General features: G+C 34.2%; 1 protein-coding gene across 4 annotated transcripts in view; it reads left to right on the top strand.

Annotated features, from left to right (window-relative positions):
• LOC105194446 overlaps positions 1-17,492 on the top strand; it is a 90,432-nt gene that overhangs the window by 8,236 nt on the left and 64,704 nt on the right. For 2 of the 4 annotated variants that reach the window (XM_011159352.3, XM_026137187.2), the window contains exon 2: positions 10,715-10,838. In XM_011159352.3, the coding sequence (XP_011157654.1) occupies positions 10,729-10,838 (110 nt within the window). In that variant the 5' untranslated portion in view covers positions 10,715-10,728. Of the gene's footprint in view, positions 1-10,714; positions 10,839-13,560; positions 16,092-17,492 lie in introns of those variants that run through there. The other 2 variants (XM_039453573.1, XM_011159351.3) reach the window with 2 other exon arrangements.

The raw sequence follows: 17,492 nt of genomic DNA, 5'->3' as shown, positions 1-17,492 counted from the left end.
TTTATTTCATAAATTGTAGCGACATTGGCGACAATTGACAAATGTCACATTTTTCCATCTATCATTTTACTTTTTGTTTTTATCCTTAATTCTTTTTTTTGAAAAAGAATAATTTATGTATAATTTGTTGCTTTAGAAAGATTTAAAAAAAAGTTAAAGTTAAAAATAATTAAAAGAAATCTTTTTGATACGTGCCGTGCGGTATAAAAGAGAAAACGCTGTGTTATCTTACGGATTTCGATGTGAATAAAAATTGCGCTGTGACATTAAGCTGTTCTCAGCAGGCACCCAGTGTATAGAATGCATAATTTCGTCTCATTACAGATTTGCGCATTTAGTAGCCCGTGACTTTTACAAATGGGAAATTTCTAACCGAGTAGCAATTCTTCGCGTCAAGTAGCGATAATTAACGTTTCCGAATGCTGAATCACGAGGTGCGCAGAGCAGATATTTTAACATCGGGATTCACGATATTAGACATTTCTTACGAACGATGTCCGTCCGGGTTTGCGCAACGGGACGCCATTAGTCTTCGTTAGAAGCAGGATCGCGCGCATCTCGTGGCGCATTTACGGACTAGGCATAAATCTATCATTACATTGGTCACGCCGCGCTGCAACGGCGACAACGTACACTTCTTTGTAATGCATTGTGTGTCGGTTGTATTCTTGTCACATTGTTGACACGCGTCTGCTGGCGATAATTTCGCATTGTCACGCGATGTCACCGTTACCTTGTACATACGTGTATACATACGTACGTATACATATAATTCTACTTAATTGACATAACGATCGAAATTAATTCCTCCGTATTTAGATAGATTTGATCCAAGTCGTTGGTAAAATTTCAAATATTTCGATTCGCTGATTACAATCGCGAGCGATCGAATTACCATTCGTTCTCATGTCCATCGCTTCGTCTTCCGCTTTAAGATCGCTCGTTAAACCCAAACTTCCACTTTGACTTTCGGACTTTAGAACAGAATCCGAGAACTATCAGATTATCTCGTTATTATTTAATATTCTCCTTTTCGTGAGCTTTTCGCGTCGCCTCCGATAAAGAGGGGATCGTTCATATATTATCAGGCATCACCAGCGTCACCAGCGACTTCTAAAGTGGTCGTACATAGTTAATTAGTAGAAGAATGTTCGCCGATTAAAACTAGGTCACGCGACTGACGTCCATCTCCATGCCTGACCGGGTGGTGATAGTTATTCTTAGCTTCCGAGAGGTGCGAGAGAGGGCCGCTGCAAATTGCAGGGGTGCATTGTTGACATCATCTCGCATTCTCGCGTTGTTCACGTGAATGAACGTTATTGCATCCCGACGGCCTGCTCGAGAGCGAGAAGTTCAAGGACATCGGTCCGATCATTTTAATGTTCACGCTAATCGATTAATCGTTTTTCGCCGCCAACGATAGCTGTGTCATATTCACAAGCTGAATTATTATTTCTTAGTTTCTTAAACTGCATTATAAACCGCAACTTAATTATTGTAAATCGCGGTGATATTAAAAGTACATTTGTTTGCAAATTAGATCTCTGATTTGCACACGCATTAAGTACATAATAAGTATTTAAATATTTTTTCTTGTTCCGTTTGTTTAATTTTAAGCAGGGTTGTTCCGATGTATCAGATTCCTGCATCCCTCTACTTAAATCTGCAAATCAACCAGGTCAAGTGTTTTTTTTTCCTGCGGCAGATGCACCTGCCGCAGGTGCAGGTTTCCCGCCAATGGATTGACGTGGTAGGGCAATGGCCAGCGTGCGAGTAATTTTCCATGTAGAGCAATTACGATGATTCGTTTATTAAGCATGTTTCTGCAACATGTTTAATTCACCTAGGTATTAATGCTTAGATATTAATAGAAATTTTAGTTTTTATTGAACGTTTTATTCCTGAACTAAGAACTTTAAAAATTATGGTAAATATGACGGGTATTATTATATATTCTTTAAATATGAAAGAATTGAAAAAAGTATAAGTAACAAGCAAAATTATATTGCAATCCAAATTAAAAACAAAAATAGAAAAAACAACTTGGAATTGACATTTGAAGGACTAACACACGATTTCAAACATTATACTAATGTATCGAATTCTATAGAGAGTAATTAATCAAAAATATATCATTACATATGAGTATTGAATATCAATTTTGGAAGAACAAAAATAAAATGGTTGAAAGCGTAGAAGTCCGTAAAGGCACAATAGATATTCGACTTGTATCACTTATGTGATGTAAGACATATCTGTTTAATTAATCCTATGTGATGTAGGACATAATGTCTACTTAATTAACACTAACTGTATACTATTTTAGTTAAAACATATTTTGTTTGCGATTACTACCGTGCTATTATTATATGCGGAGGTCTTCTATCTTATCGTTTACCGCGTAAAATAAGTGTTGCTCGCAAACGTCGCGTCCTCGACTAAAAAGTCGAGCCCGCGAAAGATTTCATGCTTATCGCGTAAAAAGCGGGAATGTAACTGCGCAGCGATATCCACCGCTCGCTATTTCTGCTGATAGAAAGAGAGAGGATACGAAGTACAAAGTTACCGTCGATATCGACGCGTTTCGCTCACGGATTGCGAAGGTCGGAAGAGCGCGACCATGTGTACCACGCGATTGCTTTTTCAAATTTCCGATAATCATTATTTACCGGATACCATGCTCAGAGATTCACGCGTACAAGTGTAGTCGAATATCACAATTTCCACTCGTGAACTGTTTAGTATCAACTGTTTAGTATCAGTGCTGGTATTCCAAATAAAGCATCCTACGTAATGCTAATCCTCGTTATTAAATTATTAATTTTTTATTTTAGAATTTTAATATGTTATTGTATTTAAAAAAGATCAATTTTTATACATTGTTAAAAATTATTTTTTGGTTTTAATTTACAATAACTTTTCTTGTGTTATCGTAAAGTTTGCATTATCTCAATAACTTTTACCTTTATCTTCAGATTTTTAATCTAACGAGCCGAAAATTTACTCTTTTCTATGTATTGACAAGTTCTTATTGAAATCGATGCATTTTAAATTATTATGTGACACAAATATAAAAATGATAGATTACATAAAGTATATATTTTTAAGACACGTGAGAATTACTTATATTTGTTTTAAATTAAACATAAAGTTATTTTTTAGAAGTTTATTTACAATTTACATTATTTATAGTTTGACAAGAACTCTTCTTTTGTGTTAACCAGTATATACGTTTTATGTATGCGACCATCATACTATTTAACATTTTTATAAATTTAATGGAATATTGTGACATTTAAAGATTTTAATACATCTTTCTAAGTAAAAGCTTCTACTTGTGCTTTTTTTATACCGATAGTAGCACAAAGTAACGATACTTTATCGGATATCGTAACTTTAATACATGAACTTTCGCTTACCTTTTAGCGCTCTGTTTAATTCGCGGGCATGTGCCCAACGTCACGCAGAAAGGATTTGCAAGTATTTAATCGGCGGAATCGGTCACATGTGTAATGCACGATCGTCCGTGTATTTTATTAAAACGTTATTGCCACACCCAGTATATCAATGTCCACCGAGCGAGCAAACACACGAGACTATAAAGCAAACAATTCGGTATATTTCGAAGCTAGTATAAAAACATTGTAAAGTAAATACATGAAGAAAACACAAAATTATTTAAACTTTAAAAATTATGTGTTGCAATTATTTCAAAAAAACTATTTTTAAAAAAGTTTATTATAGCTAAATAGATATTTTATTGGATTAATTATTGCATCTTAATTGCTAGATTTGTTTACTTGAAATTATATTTAATATTAAAAATCAATCACATTCAACTCAAATAAGTTTTATTAATTAAATTTAGTTTTATTAAGTACCCAATCAAATTTTGAAAGAAAACATGATTTTTGTGTGAAGAAATTTAATTAAATTCTACGAAAATTTGAATCTTCTAGATAAAACTTTTATCTTGTACAAGAAATCTAGAAAAATATTTAGAGTAAAATAGAATTTTATCATTAAAACGTTAACGGCTAACATATTTTTAGAAGATACGTGCGCATATAGATGAATGTCTATATGCTTTTATATCCGCGTAGGAAAAACAGAGAAAAAAATAAGAGATTTATCAGAATCGTTTCCTCTGCTCTCGATAAACAGGAACAGTAATGGCGCAAGAAATGTTAGCCATTGGTAATATCAAATTTATTATTACATTGCTATCTTCAATCTTTTCGTCTGACAAGGATTCGTCTGAAAAGCAATCGCTTATTCAGAGAAACTGATATCGTCTGCAACATCGGAATTAATTTATTGCGTAATGTGTCATGCACATTAATAAGTGGCTAATATCGTTCATATTATGAGCTCGCGTCCAATAAGCTCTCATTACTCGATGTGATATGAAGATAAGTGGCTCCTATATCTACTGTGTTCAGTTGCATTAAGGTCATCGCATGCCCTGGTTTATGTTATGGATTGTTATTGCAATGTTAATGCAACACGCAAAGAGCCAATAAAATAATGCTAATGTACAGTGCATCTTGAGACTCGTAGAACGTTAATCTGTTTTTCTCATTTATTTAATTAATTTACTTAATTTATTATACTATGTTATATATCTTTAACATATTAATATACATATAATTTTGATGTATTAAATTTTTATTTATTTGATATAGCTGATTAATTAATTAGAAATTAACAGTTTTTTTTCAGACAAGCAGTACAATTATTCTATCACGAAATATTGTATTATGACTAGAAATATAAGTGCTTGTTTGATTCACGTGTCTTTAGGAACACATCACGAGATCATTTATGCTCGACTCTCGTTTTCCGTGGGTGGCCGTTGAACTTGATACAAGTTCTACGAACTGAAGTGTATCTACGTAGAATCCATGTACCTCAAAGCGTGAAAGGAGGTACACATGTAAAATGTATACGTTAGCCATTTATATACGAGAAAATGTGTGTACGCTTGCTCCATGAGATATTTATCTGTACTTGCTTCTTTAAGAACACTCCTATGTAACATGGTTGTACGATAGAATATCAATAAAATCGGAATCGCGAGATGTTGCATTGCTAAAGCTTATGTATGTAAGCTAGCAAAGCGCATTTACGTGCCTTCCATGACATTGAATATTATGACATGTGTGTGACGACAATATGACCGTGTTAGTTACAGTGACAGGACATTGTTACGGCATTCAATCGCTGCATGGACATGTATCATGAAAGCGCGTGTCTGCAAATGTGACATAATGTGAAATTGGTCTTAATATCGAGCTACAGTGGAATTTATTACTCACTCAGACATATATTCATATAAACAGGACGTATGTAAGGCCATTCACATATCTCTTCATGAATCTTCATATGCAACAAATGTTATATATACGGTCGTATAAAAATCAAAAAGATTATCGTCATTTAAAAATGTTTAAGCTTAATTAGTCTAACAAAAACTTTAGATCTTTTTTTAGAAATTGATAATTTATTAAGTAAAAAATTTTATTACATTAATGATTTAATTAACGTTGATGTCTTTTCATCTGCGTTATTGCACTTTATATGACTATCATGTTATTATCTTAAATTCTTATCTCGAATTAGATCTATTGTATATTCAGACATAGGACGATTATCTTATCTGCAAGTTACAAAGTGATAATTCTTATTCTCTAATTTTAATTATGGGAAGCATTATGTTTAAAAAAACATAATACTTTCCATAATTAAAATTAGAACAAGAAATATTACTTTATAACTTGTAGATAAGATAATTTTTTTAATGAATAAGTTCATCAATAACTTTGGTTGAGGTGTTCTTTTTTTATAACAAATTCTTATAATTTTTAAAGGGAAAAGGAATTTTCTTGTTGGCATCATTGCTGCATTAGATGATTGTTAATAGCATTATTATTAAAATGAATCTTGATTTAATTTAATTTGTAGTATTACTATTTTCATTCAACGTAAAACTGTGTTTAAAAATCAAAGAATTTATTGGTGCGCAATTCAGGGAACTTGAAAATGTATATAAAATTATAAAAGAAATATCAACCCTAAGATCTAGCTGATTGTCAAGTTTCTTTAAAATCACTTTCACATAATTTAAACTATTTCAAATTTTGGCGTGTTCTCTTATTATTACGATTAAATTTACTTGAATATTTAATGAACAATAAAAGTTACCTCAAGTGCATGTAAAATATATAATATAGTATAGTCTATGGCTTTACGAGCCACGTGCCTTTCATCCCGTGTTTCAGGGGCAAAGGACTCTTGACTTCTATTTTGTCTAGATATGTCAGACGTTCAGATGCTCTCTCGCTACGGCGGTATATGATGTCCGGAAGACATCTGTAAAGTTCTCTTGAAACGTGATTACCCTTTCAAGAAAGCACACATCAAAGATTAAAAATAATAACGTGTTTGTCATATCTTCGTATTGTTTGTGCAAACATATCATGACGTCAATGTCATACAATATTTGTATCACGAATTTAAGATGGCAACATTAGTTTCCTAATGAAAGTAATTTCACGAAGTTAAACGAATTTTTAACGATTTAAATCGTTTGGTATTGCCACTGACTTGTTTAAAGCACCGTCATTTTGAAATGTTAAAATTTTAAAAACTTGCGGGTAACGTAATTAGTTTTCTTGCGAGAAAATCGTGAATTTTACAGTGTCTACGATATCAGTGTCTGGTACTATCGTTGCGTGCTTTAAATGTCATGATATTAACGTTGAAAGTTTGAAGTGTTAAAATTTAGATGGCGAACGGGGTACAGATAAAAATGTAGAAGGAAGTAGACAAGCACGAAATCAAATTGGTCCGCGAGCATCGTTAACCGCCATTAAATTGAGAGAAAGAGAGGAGTCGGTAGCAACGGGTGGTCGCGCGTGTGCAGATTTCGTCTGATGACCGACGACGTATTGAGTATGTTCCCGACCGGGAAAACAACAATCCGCGACTGAGAACGTGGGGGTTACCTCTCGTGCACCTGCGTCCCACGCATTCCTCTTGTAAAATTCCCCATGTAACATCGTGGCTTCAACCCTCACGACAATTCCCGAAAATCAGCCCAGGATGAACAAAAGAAGTCTGACGTCTAGACGACTGGATATTATGACGTGAAGCGACGAGGGAGATTCCGTTATTGTCTTACTTCTTCTCTCTCTTTCTTTCTAGCCGTTTTGTATTTGCATTTCTATCATGCAAAATTCTGCTTATTTAATGCTCTTTTAATATTTTACTCATTTTTACTTTATAGTGTGTATTGCATTATATATTATATATAATTACTTCTCTCTAAGATATAAATTCTTTTTTTATACACTATATGATTGAGATGTAGATTTATATTTTAAAAAGTAGACAAAGAGTGAATTCTCAACTAATGAAAGAAATAATCCAAATTAATATATTTATATCTCTGAGATTTATGTAAAATATTATAATAATATTCTGATAGCATGCAAATATGATAATATGTTATCACGAATTTAATTATAATAAGCATTTTAATTAGTTTTCTAAAAAGAAAAATATGTAATTATATATTTACAATTTTTGAGACGAATTTATTTTTTAAACTAATTTAGGAAATCTATCTTAATATTGGAGATAAAATAAAAACGCTTTGTATATTTGATCTGAATTCTAAATGTCTAGAATTGAGTGCATTGTACGTATGTTACCTCTGGCCGTCTTATCAGTGTCGTCGCGTAAACTGTGTATGCAGCAAAACTTAGTGATAGTAATGCAATGTGAACGACCTGATACATCAACGCGGATCTACCTGGCACCAGTTTCTAGATATAGTCACTTACTCGTCATTTCCTTCTCTGAAAAACTCAGAACAAAGATTTTATAGCATTGAATAGATTCACAAAGCCTCGCTTAACTGCGTTACGTATATAAACGCAATATAATATTTTCTTTTCACAATTTTTATTCCAAGTTTTTTAAAGCATTTTTTATATAAAGCCTCTTTGAATAATCAAACACTTTTTTAACGACTTATTAGTATGGAGAATTCAAAGACGTGAAAAAGTTTTCTCTCTTTTTCTCTTTCTTTTTTTCTTATTCTTTTCTTTCGAATATCATGTATAATTTAATTATATTTTAATTTTTTTATTAGGAGAAATAGCAAGCTTAGTCTTACAGGCTTTTTGCTGTACTTTAATCTAAGGTAAACAATTTTTCTTAATGCATTCTCTCTCTCACACGAAGGTATTAGAATAATGCGTGACATGCCAATAAAATTTTTTTAATATTAAAATACAGTGACAAGAGTGGAAAAGCTCTGGGGTAATTTCATTATCTCACTTGATTAATTAAGTTCAATGTGGCAGAAATATTTTAGCATTTTTATTTTCTTTATTCGCATAAATACAAATTAAGTTTTATTTTACACAAGAGGAAATGCTATTGCCGGAACTGTTTTCTCTCAAGACGAAAGACAAATAATACAATATTAATCTGGATACTGTAATAAACATTTAAAATCGCTCTTTGTCAATTTTATTGGAGTAAAAAATATAATCAAAATTTGTTCGAGCTGTTTATAGAAAAATTACTCGTGTTCTAATCTACTAGAAGCAACTGTTTTTATTTCAATGCATATTATGATTTTTTTTTTATATTCTTCTTTATATATCACGAATTGGTATAGTTAAATTTTCTTGAAAAGTGCATCTAAATATTCTTAAAGGCTCGCTTGACCAAACATTTAATTCTCCACAAATATCAAACATTTTAAAATCTCGATATGATGGAGTCCATCAACCCAACAGAATTATTTCAGCATCCGCTGATGCTGAAAACGCAGATCTCTCGCATGTTGTGCGTTCGAGATCACGTACACGCTATAATCTGCAGTTGTGATGGAGAGTTGCATGACCATGAACAAAGACCACCCTTGATCCTGGGCAGCGCCGCGCGATTGTCACGAATTAGCGCTGTTATCCGTGCGCGCGAGATGTGCGACCGTTCTACGCGACGTGGTTTATCTGCGGTTTGAATCGTTTTGATTTTACCGGCTCGCCGAATGTCGGTCAATCCGGCATCGAGTCGGCGTTTTGTGTGCTGCGACAAATCGCAAATTCGATTCGCGTTCACGCTCGCGCGCGTCCGCAGACCAACGAAGCGCGATCGACGATAAATTCTGCCTGTCACGTAGAACTAGCGAATCTATAAAGTTCATTTTGAACGAGATTATATCCAAGGTGGCAGTCGTAGCGGACCTGGCGAGCTTTCAATTTCAACGTTCGGTTCGTCATTTATTTCGATAGTAAATTAAATCGGATTTCACAACTTGTTAAAATAGATACAAAGCAATCTGTGAACTTGTAGTGTACTTAATTTTTATTTACGCTACAAAGCAAATAAATTTTAGTGAATAACAATAAAATAAAAATGTTAAAATAGATACAGTGAACGTGTAGTGTATTTAATTTTTTATTTGCTTTGTAAAACAAATAAAAGTGTAAGTAATTGAAAATAGAAATAAATACAGATATAGAATAAAGTAAAAAAATATTAATATGAAAACAGTGCATAATATGGACAATACATGTTGAAGTGCTGCGCAGTTTTATTTTCTTTGTTTCAAGCCTTAAAAATAACGGTAAAGCTCTTTTGCATATTTAAAATGTTAAATTAACTTTAAAATTAAACCTACGTTACTTGTAAAGCAAATATATTTAAATAAAATTTAAATGGTATTATAATTTTCCTTTAGTGCTTAGATATTCCAATATTTGATGGAATCATTCTCGATATAGCATTCACATTTATGTGTTGTATACATATAATTGTGATTAAACTATCTTGGTATTCTTTGTATGACAAATCAATGTAAAAAAATGTGCGTTTTTCTTTTAATATTCTTTTAATATAACAAATCTACCATATTGAATCAATTTAAAACTCTACGCATCACGATAGATCAGTTATATCATTCAACTGATGGCGATGTGTCACTTATCGTTCTCGCATCAACTCCTTGAAGTAGAATTCATAGTACTAGAATACTATTTTTTCTCTGCTTCCTTCTGTCTCTCTCTCTCTCTCTCTCTCTCTCTCTCTCTCTCTCTCTTTTCTCTCAAATGCTTGAGGAATCACAGTTTTATTCACGCTTCTACAGCGTCAATCCAATTGCATCGAATATGTGAAAGAAAATCATCAAGAAAATCATCAGATGAATATTTAAGAGTGTATGTTCAAATAATTATTTCGCAATTGAACTCTGCTTTATTTGCTCTAATAAATGTTTAAATATAGAAACCCCAGTTGATTCTTTGCGCAATTTAGTCATTGAACATCTAAGATTGCTCGCACGAACAAAATTTTATTATGTAATTCTTTTTCACTACAATGAAAAATATTATAGCATAGCATTGAATATGTAACGATTTTTTTTTCAATTTACGCTTTATTTTTGAAACTTTTTTGGTATGGTACAAAATATCTTGCATCAATGTTATAGCCATCTTAACGTTTATAAATTTTTTGTGCGAAATGTGCGAAAAGATTGAGTTTATACGATAAATTGGATTAGGTACTTTCATCACTCTTGATCTTTATAAAATGTAATTACTCATAAAGGTTGAGTTATTACATTTCGCGCGCGCTTACACGATCTTATCAAAAATATAGCAGTTCTAAACTAACAAAGCATCATCTTGATGTACAGAAAAGCTGTGAAAAATGAAGGATGACGTGGATGAGGATGATTCCGGCGCGTCCTCTTCTGGTAGCGTGCCCGTTAAAAACATCGTCGAAAACACCGGTATAAGGATCAAAAACACTTCATATGGGTAAGTCGAGACTTTCATGTATTTAATTGATGTGCTGATAATATCTTCTCATGGTCGTGATACGGTGAGAGTAATATTTATGCGCAATAGAAGTACATTTTAAATTTTATCTAAATTTTATTCTTCTATTAAAACACAGTTCATCATTGTTATTACATGAATCAGACGTGGATCACTTTTGTCGATTGTTATTAATCGTTGAAATAATATTCATCGCAAATTTAAATTTACATGTACATGAATACAATAATTGAATAATAATATTTTACATATTTTATGGAATGGAATTTGCTATACTCTTCAGTGACAAATATATGATACTATTTACTAAACTTGCAGTATGAGAAAGAAAGATTTGATAAAATTAATAAAATTATTCGATTAGTTAAATGTTAAATTGATTACTTCAAAATCTAAACCAGCCTATTCAGTACTAGCTTATTCAAGAAAAAAATACGAATAGAGATCGCTCTCTAATAAATTGATTGTATGTACATGAAGTGTTCCGTGTATGAGCGTTTTGATTTGAAAATGTGAAGAGCTATTGTATTTCATTTCACAATGATAAAGCTACACTACAAAAGTACTGTAGAGTTTACTGTTAATTCAATTATTGATGCTTACGAATTTAACCTTTCTAGATGATCGCTACTCTTCGGTTAATTAATCAGCCGTAAGTGCAGCGCATTACTGTACTTCTATTTAATCGGTATCATCAACTTGTCGGTATTACGGCATAGCTGATCAAAAGGGTTTCGCTCTTTGAATTGTTTAACGATACCTTGGATCGCATCAGAGCTTTCACATCCATTATTCAAACATAGCATTAAAATCGACGAAAAATATTTTATTTATTTTGTTATTTACTTTTCTTTCTTTTTTTTTTTCATGATAACATTGGACAAATTACAAATCTGTAAAATTATTTTGTGTATCATAATTCTATTGCGATTGAAACATTCAAATTGTGTGTGCATGAGTTCATTTTAATAAAGATTATTTTCTTATTTATCAATAGTTATATTTCAATAATAATATTAAAAGTTGTCTTGATTTCAAAAAAGTATCAAATTATCTAACACTATTGGTTTTCTATATTATCGTAAAACTATTCGTAATTAAATAATTTGAATACAGAAAGACAAAATATTTTTAATTACGACTTAATATTACGCGAAAATATAGATATCTCAATTATTTTTATTTAGTATTTTTAGCAAACATGATAACAAATTTTCGATTTGCATCTAAAATTAGAGCAATAGAATCAACGGGATGTCTGTACACACAATAGAAAAGTTATTTCATTTATTTCGCTAACAATTCACATATAAAATTGTTACATCGTAATCGTAGACTATATCTTATTTGTAGACAAACATAAGAAAAGAACTCAATATCTCGCGCGATCTTTAATTATATACTGCAATAAAAGAGTTATAAATGAATATTTACTTTAAGTGATAAAAAAAAGAGTGCAAAATCGAGTTATGCACAAAGATAGAAATTATTGATGTTCGTAATGACAAATATATGAAATGTCGCGTGGAATAAAACCTTATCGAACATTACGACATGCGCGCGATTATCGCGATTACCGTTTTGAGGATCATATTTGCGAATTTTATTTGTCCATTCGTTTGAAATATGAGCTACATGCAGTTGAAAAAACTCGTGAATATCAGATCGTCGCATCAGGTAGATCGGTTGTCCGGAAATTTAACGCTTTGCTTGTTATACCGTTTCGAGCGAAAATCATTATCGATATTTTTCTGTATTCGTAAAAATTTAACAAACTGCGCAGTTTATTTTTTAATCATCGACCTTAACATTTCTGCGACATCGGTTTAAAGATTTTTTGACTGAGCAATACCAGTTAAAAGTTATCGAAATTTAAAAACTATATGCTTCTTAGGTTTATTTTTTTTTATTCGGCGAAAAAAAATACTCGTGAATACCCGAAGTTTGGCTCTGAACCAGCTACAAAAAACACAATAGCTTAAAATAATTTATGCAGCGAAATTTTGCTGCCGTTTTAAGTAAATATTTTTTAAACGTACAAGCGGACTCAAATAAACTTTTGCGTGAATATTTGTTAGAGTTTTATTAGTATATGTAAAAAATTTGATTAAACTCCACTGAATCGTAATATCACTTCCTCATTAAATTTGCAAATAAGTACAAAACGCAATTTTACATAAGAATCAAGAGCAAAAAATTGACCTTTTAAACCAATGAGAAAATTATGTCCCAAATTCACACATATACTCAAACGTAATACTAGATAAATTTATGAAATTTTTATTTTTTGGTAATATTTTGAAATGTGACACATCCTTTAGTCGCTCATAAAAAAATCAGAGTTCTCTTTAGTACTTTATATTCGCAATTTTATATACATATCACAAAAGTCACATAAAATTCCAACAACAGCTCACAGATCGAAATCATTGAAAACAACTTCTAATAATAAACTATTTGTTTATGAGAAGCGTGATATAAAAATAAACTTACATTGATATGTTTCATTATATGGTATATTAGTACAGCACAAAAGCACATTATATGATTATAAATCGTAATTAATGATGAAATACAATTTTACTCTCTCTTCTCCCCCCCCCCTCTCTTTCTCTCTCTCTAACCATCTATCCGATTAATTACACATTCATTGCAGTTAATTGCTATAATTAAATAATAATATAATATTATAATGTCATACACATTGATATTTTTATATTATACCCATATACTGAGAGAAAATGACTCGTCTATTATGGGAAGTATTTTGTGCGAACGAGTAATGATTCGTAGAACGAAAGAAAATGGAAGAAAGGATACAGCAGCTCTCTTTTTATGTACGCTCTCCAAAACTTCTTTCTTATCACGGGTCTGTCGGTGTGAACGATGCCTAACAACGTATCGTTATCACGCCGGGCGCACGAATAGACGAGCGGCGGGAGTAGACGAGGGGAACGATTGGTCGTCTCCGCGTGGGGGTAAGCGCTGATTGGTTACCGAGAGTGGGGGTAGCGCTCGTCGAACAGTTCACGTCCGACTGCCGTGAGTTGCGGTCTCGCCAGTACGTTCTACTCCCTTTTTCTCTCTCTCTCTCTCTCTCTCTCGCTCGCACTTCCCTCTCATCTCTTCATTCTTACTCTCTCGCGGGTAGAACCGCGTGATATTCACCAGCTGGACAATTCGCGGATATCCGCGCGCTCAAGTGCGTAATAATGTATCGCCGTGTCGTTGCGTAATTCTGTTGCGTGAAAAACGCGTGGTCTTCGTAGCGCGCGCGCTACGCGACCGTGCGTCCTCTCTTGCCTGCGACGTTACGACCGGCAAGTAGTAAACAGGTGACGCCTACGAACGGAGCGGAATAGTAACAGTGGCGGCGCGCGGCAGCGGCGGCGGCGACGACGGCGGCGGCGCGCGGCGTCGCACCGGCAGCAGTTGACCTTTCAAAACGCATAGTGCGTCGCGCGCAAATTGCGCGAAATAGCAGCGGCAGCTGATCGACGGTGTTTGGAATAAATCACCGCTCCGCATTACGGTGGACATCGTTCGGTATATTGTGTCAAGGCCATCGGCGGCGGTGGCGGCGAGTTCGCGCCTCATGTCACTACGTATAACGCATTTCTCTGCGCAATATCAGAAGAAGGATAGACGGAGGGAGAAAAAGAGAAATCGCGCCTTCGATTTCTATGTCGCGATCATTGAACGATTAAACAATCGCGTTCCTCCAAGACGTGCTGCTTCTAATCTGTAAGAGCGGATATCAAGGCCGGTGTCAACTTCCGGCGAGCATTTTACAAGCGGCGGGAAGTGTCGCGACATAGCAGCTCCTCAATTGCAACGATCTCGCGCGCACACGCTTGCGCGCGTTCGTCGAATCGTCATCCGCTCGCGGAAACTTGGTTGGGTCTGATAAAAATCGCACGTAGATGCTCGTGACAATCTAGTCTCTGCTTGACAAGTTTCAATAAAACGACACACTTGTGCACGAAATCTACAGGGAGTCGAGTTTATATGTCGAGGAACGCCGATGTTTGTCGATAAAGACGCGGAACGATATATCGCGATATAGCGGAGTAACCCGCGGGAATAACGAAACGTTCAGCGCCGCCGGTCGCCGCTTCACATCGATCAATCGATCAAGCTCTGGCGACTTCGTCTAACATTCACCAGATAGAGGCAAGGCAAGGATTATCGACGCGCGCGAATAAGTTATCGAGCGACCGCAATTAATCACCGGCTAACCGGCTAATTTTAATTCGGCCGGCAAACAAGCCGTCGCCGTCGCCGTCGCCGTTGCGAGATAAGACGACGGGCCACCGACGACGACGTGTCTTCGGATGCTGCCTGCTGTTGTCCAGTGCAACGAGTGACGCCCGCGGAGACACCTGCTGCGAACTACGACCTATGCCTACCGGTGCAAACGAGTGATTATTGAGTAAAACTGCGGATAAAGATAAGTCGCAATATCAACCAGTCATTGTTACATAAAAATTGCAAGATAATAATATCGGCGGGTAAACAATGGCGAATTGAAAAGATTACTACTTGGAATGGCAAACGATTACTCGATCGGCGAACGTACTTTGTACGAGCAGGCGTATAAAGACACTCTTTTTGTCTTTTAAAAGATATACATACATGTCAATAAATGCACCTCGAAATGTACAACATGCATCAGCAAGCCAGAGTGTGTGGTACGTCAAATATGTGGTACGAGCAGCAAGGAACTCTCCTTCCAGGGATCGGCACAGTCGAACCCCCGCTGTATCAGTCGCAACAAAAAAATCTCCAGCCAAGAATTAGATCGGTCGAACCCTCGCTGTATCATCATCAGTTGCAGCAACAAACTCAGTTGCAGCAATCAAGGATCGGCATGGACGAATCCTCGCTGTATCAGTCGCAGCCAGAAACTCTCCAGCCAAGGATTGGATCGGTCGAACCCTCGCTGTATCATCAGTTGCAGCAACAAACTCAGTTGCAGCAACAAGCTCAGTTGCAGCAGCAAGCTCAGTTGCAGCAGCAAGCTCAGTTGCAGCAGCAAGCTCAGTTGCAGCAGCAAGCTCAGTTGCAGCAGCAAGCTCAGTTGCAGCAACCAGGAATCGGTATGGATGAATCCTCGCTGTATCAGTCGCAGCAAGAAACTGTCCATCCAGGGATCAGTACAGATAAACCCTCGCTATATCAGTCGCAGCAACAAAATCCACAGCCAGGGACGAGTAAATGCACATCGTCAAGGTCAGTCTCGTTGTCTTATTCTGAGATAAAGTCGCTGGGTATAAGCCACGGATCCGGATCCGCGTCAGTTCGTGTTCGAATTTGAATTGAACACTTTGTCAACTCTTAATCAATGTCGCAAAAGTAATGTCTCTCTTATATCCCTTCACCTAAACGCAACTTTTATTATTTCGACAATATAACCTAACAGCATCATCTTATTCCCAACTTTATTAAGATTTAATTTTTTCTTCAAAGAGATACATAACAAACGATATAATTTTATTAGCATTTTACCTTTAGTCTTACCGTACGTGTATATAATAAATAATAATGAGAAAGAGAAAGAGACAGATGTATATTGATCTCACGATACCACTTATGTTCTATGAATTGCTTTCAAATTGAGAATATTTCAGAATCCTGGATCGTTAATTTAATGACGTTAATTTATTCGATCAATTTGAAATTAGTCCTTCTTTAAGAAACTCTTGAGACAGTTCATCATTTATTCTGCAACTGTTTTAGTTTTAATCTTCGTAGCGGTTTAATAAATCACTCTTTCAAATTGAATACCAAAAAATAATAACAATCATGTACATCTATTTTTTTTATCTTTATTATAAGTAGTAGTTTATAACAGATTATAATATTAATATTTTTTAATGAAGAAAAGGATTTAGTCGATACTTATATTTTATATGAAATGACTTGTAAATATAACAATTAATAACAGCAGTAATTAGCTTAATTTAAAAAAAGAAAGTAATAACAAAATTAAAGACGCAGAAGATTTATTACAGAATTTTGTGCATGTGTATGAGTTACACACATTTGTTGGCAAATTTGAAAATCAAAGATATTAACGATATGTTATACTACATACGTATAATGTTGTATATGTATGTATTATATTTTTATATATATGCATAAACACATAGCATATCGGCATTTATGATTTGTGTATTTTAATGGCACATAAGGCCTTGGCTTTTGCTCTAAGTATACAGAGTGTGTTGTCACCATATAAGAGTATTTTATTCATAGATAAATTTATTCATGAATGCATAGTTGCCTTTTCCTAGCGACTAATTATTTCGATTGTAATTTATTTTTACTATAAACGCGACAATATTGAACATCGACTTTTTAAAATATTTTTTTATTATATTTTAATTCCACTATTTATTTGCCTCTTTCAGAATTCTCCAAAAATCTTTATGTTTTACTTCCAAAACCAGTCGCGTTCTCATTCAAATGTTACAACCTGTGCTTCCGTCTTGCACCTTACTGTGGCGTCAACGCGTATATTTATGGTCCGATATTAAATCTGACGTAAACCAACATGAATAATGTAGCAAAAAAACAAATTTTATTGTTTTTTTTTATTTTACAATTTTACACGTAGTTATCTCTTTTTTA

The sequence above is a fragment of the Solenopsis invicta genome, chromosome 9 (assembly GCF_016802725.1).
Source record: "Solenopsis invicta isolate M01_SB chromosome 9, UNIL_Sinv_3.0, whole genome shotgun sequence".
Lineage (NCBI taxonomy): Eukaryota > Metazoa > Arthropoda > Insecta > Hymenoptera > Formicidae > Solenopsis > Solenopsis invicta.
The sequence above is the reverse complement of the archived record's forward strand: the minus strand, read 5'-3'. Positions and strand labels throughout refer to the sequence as shown.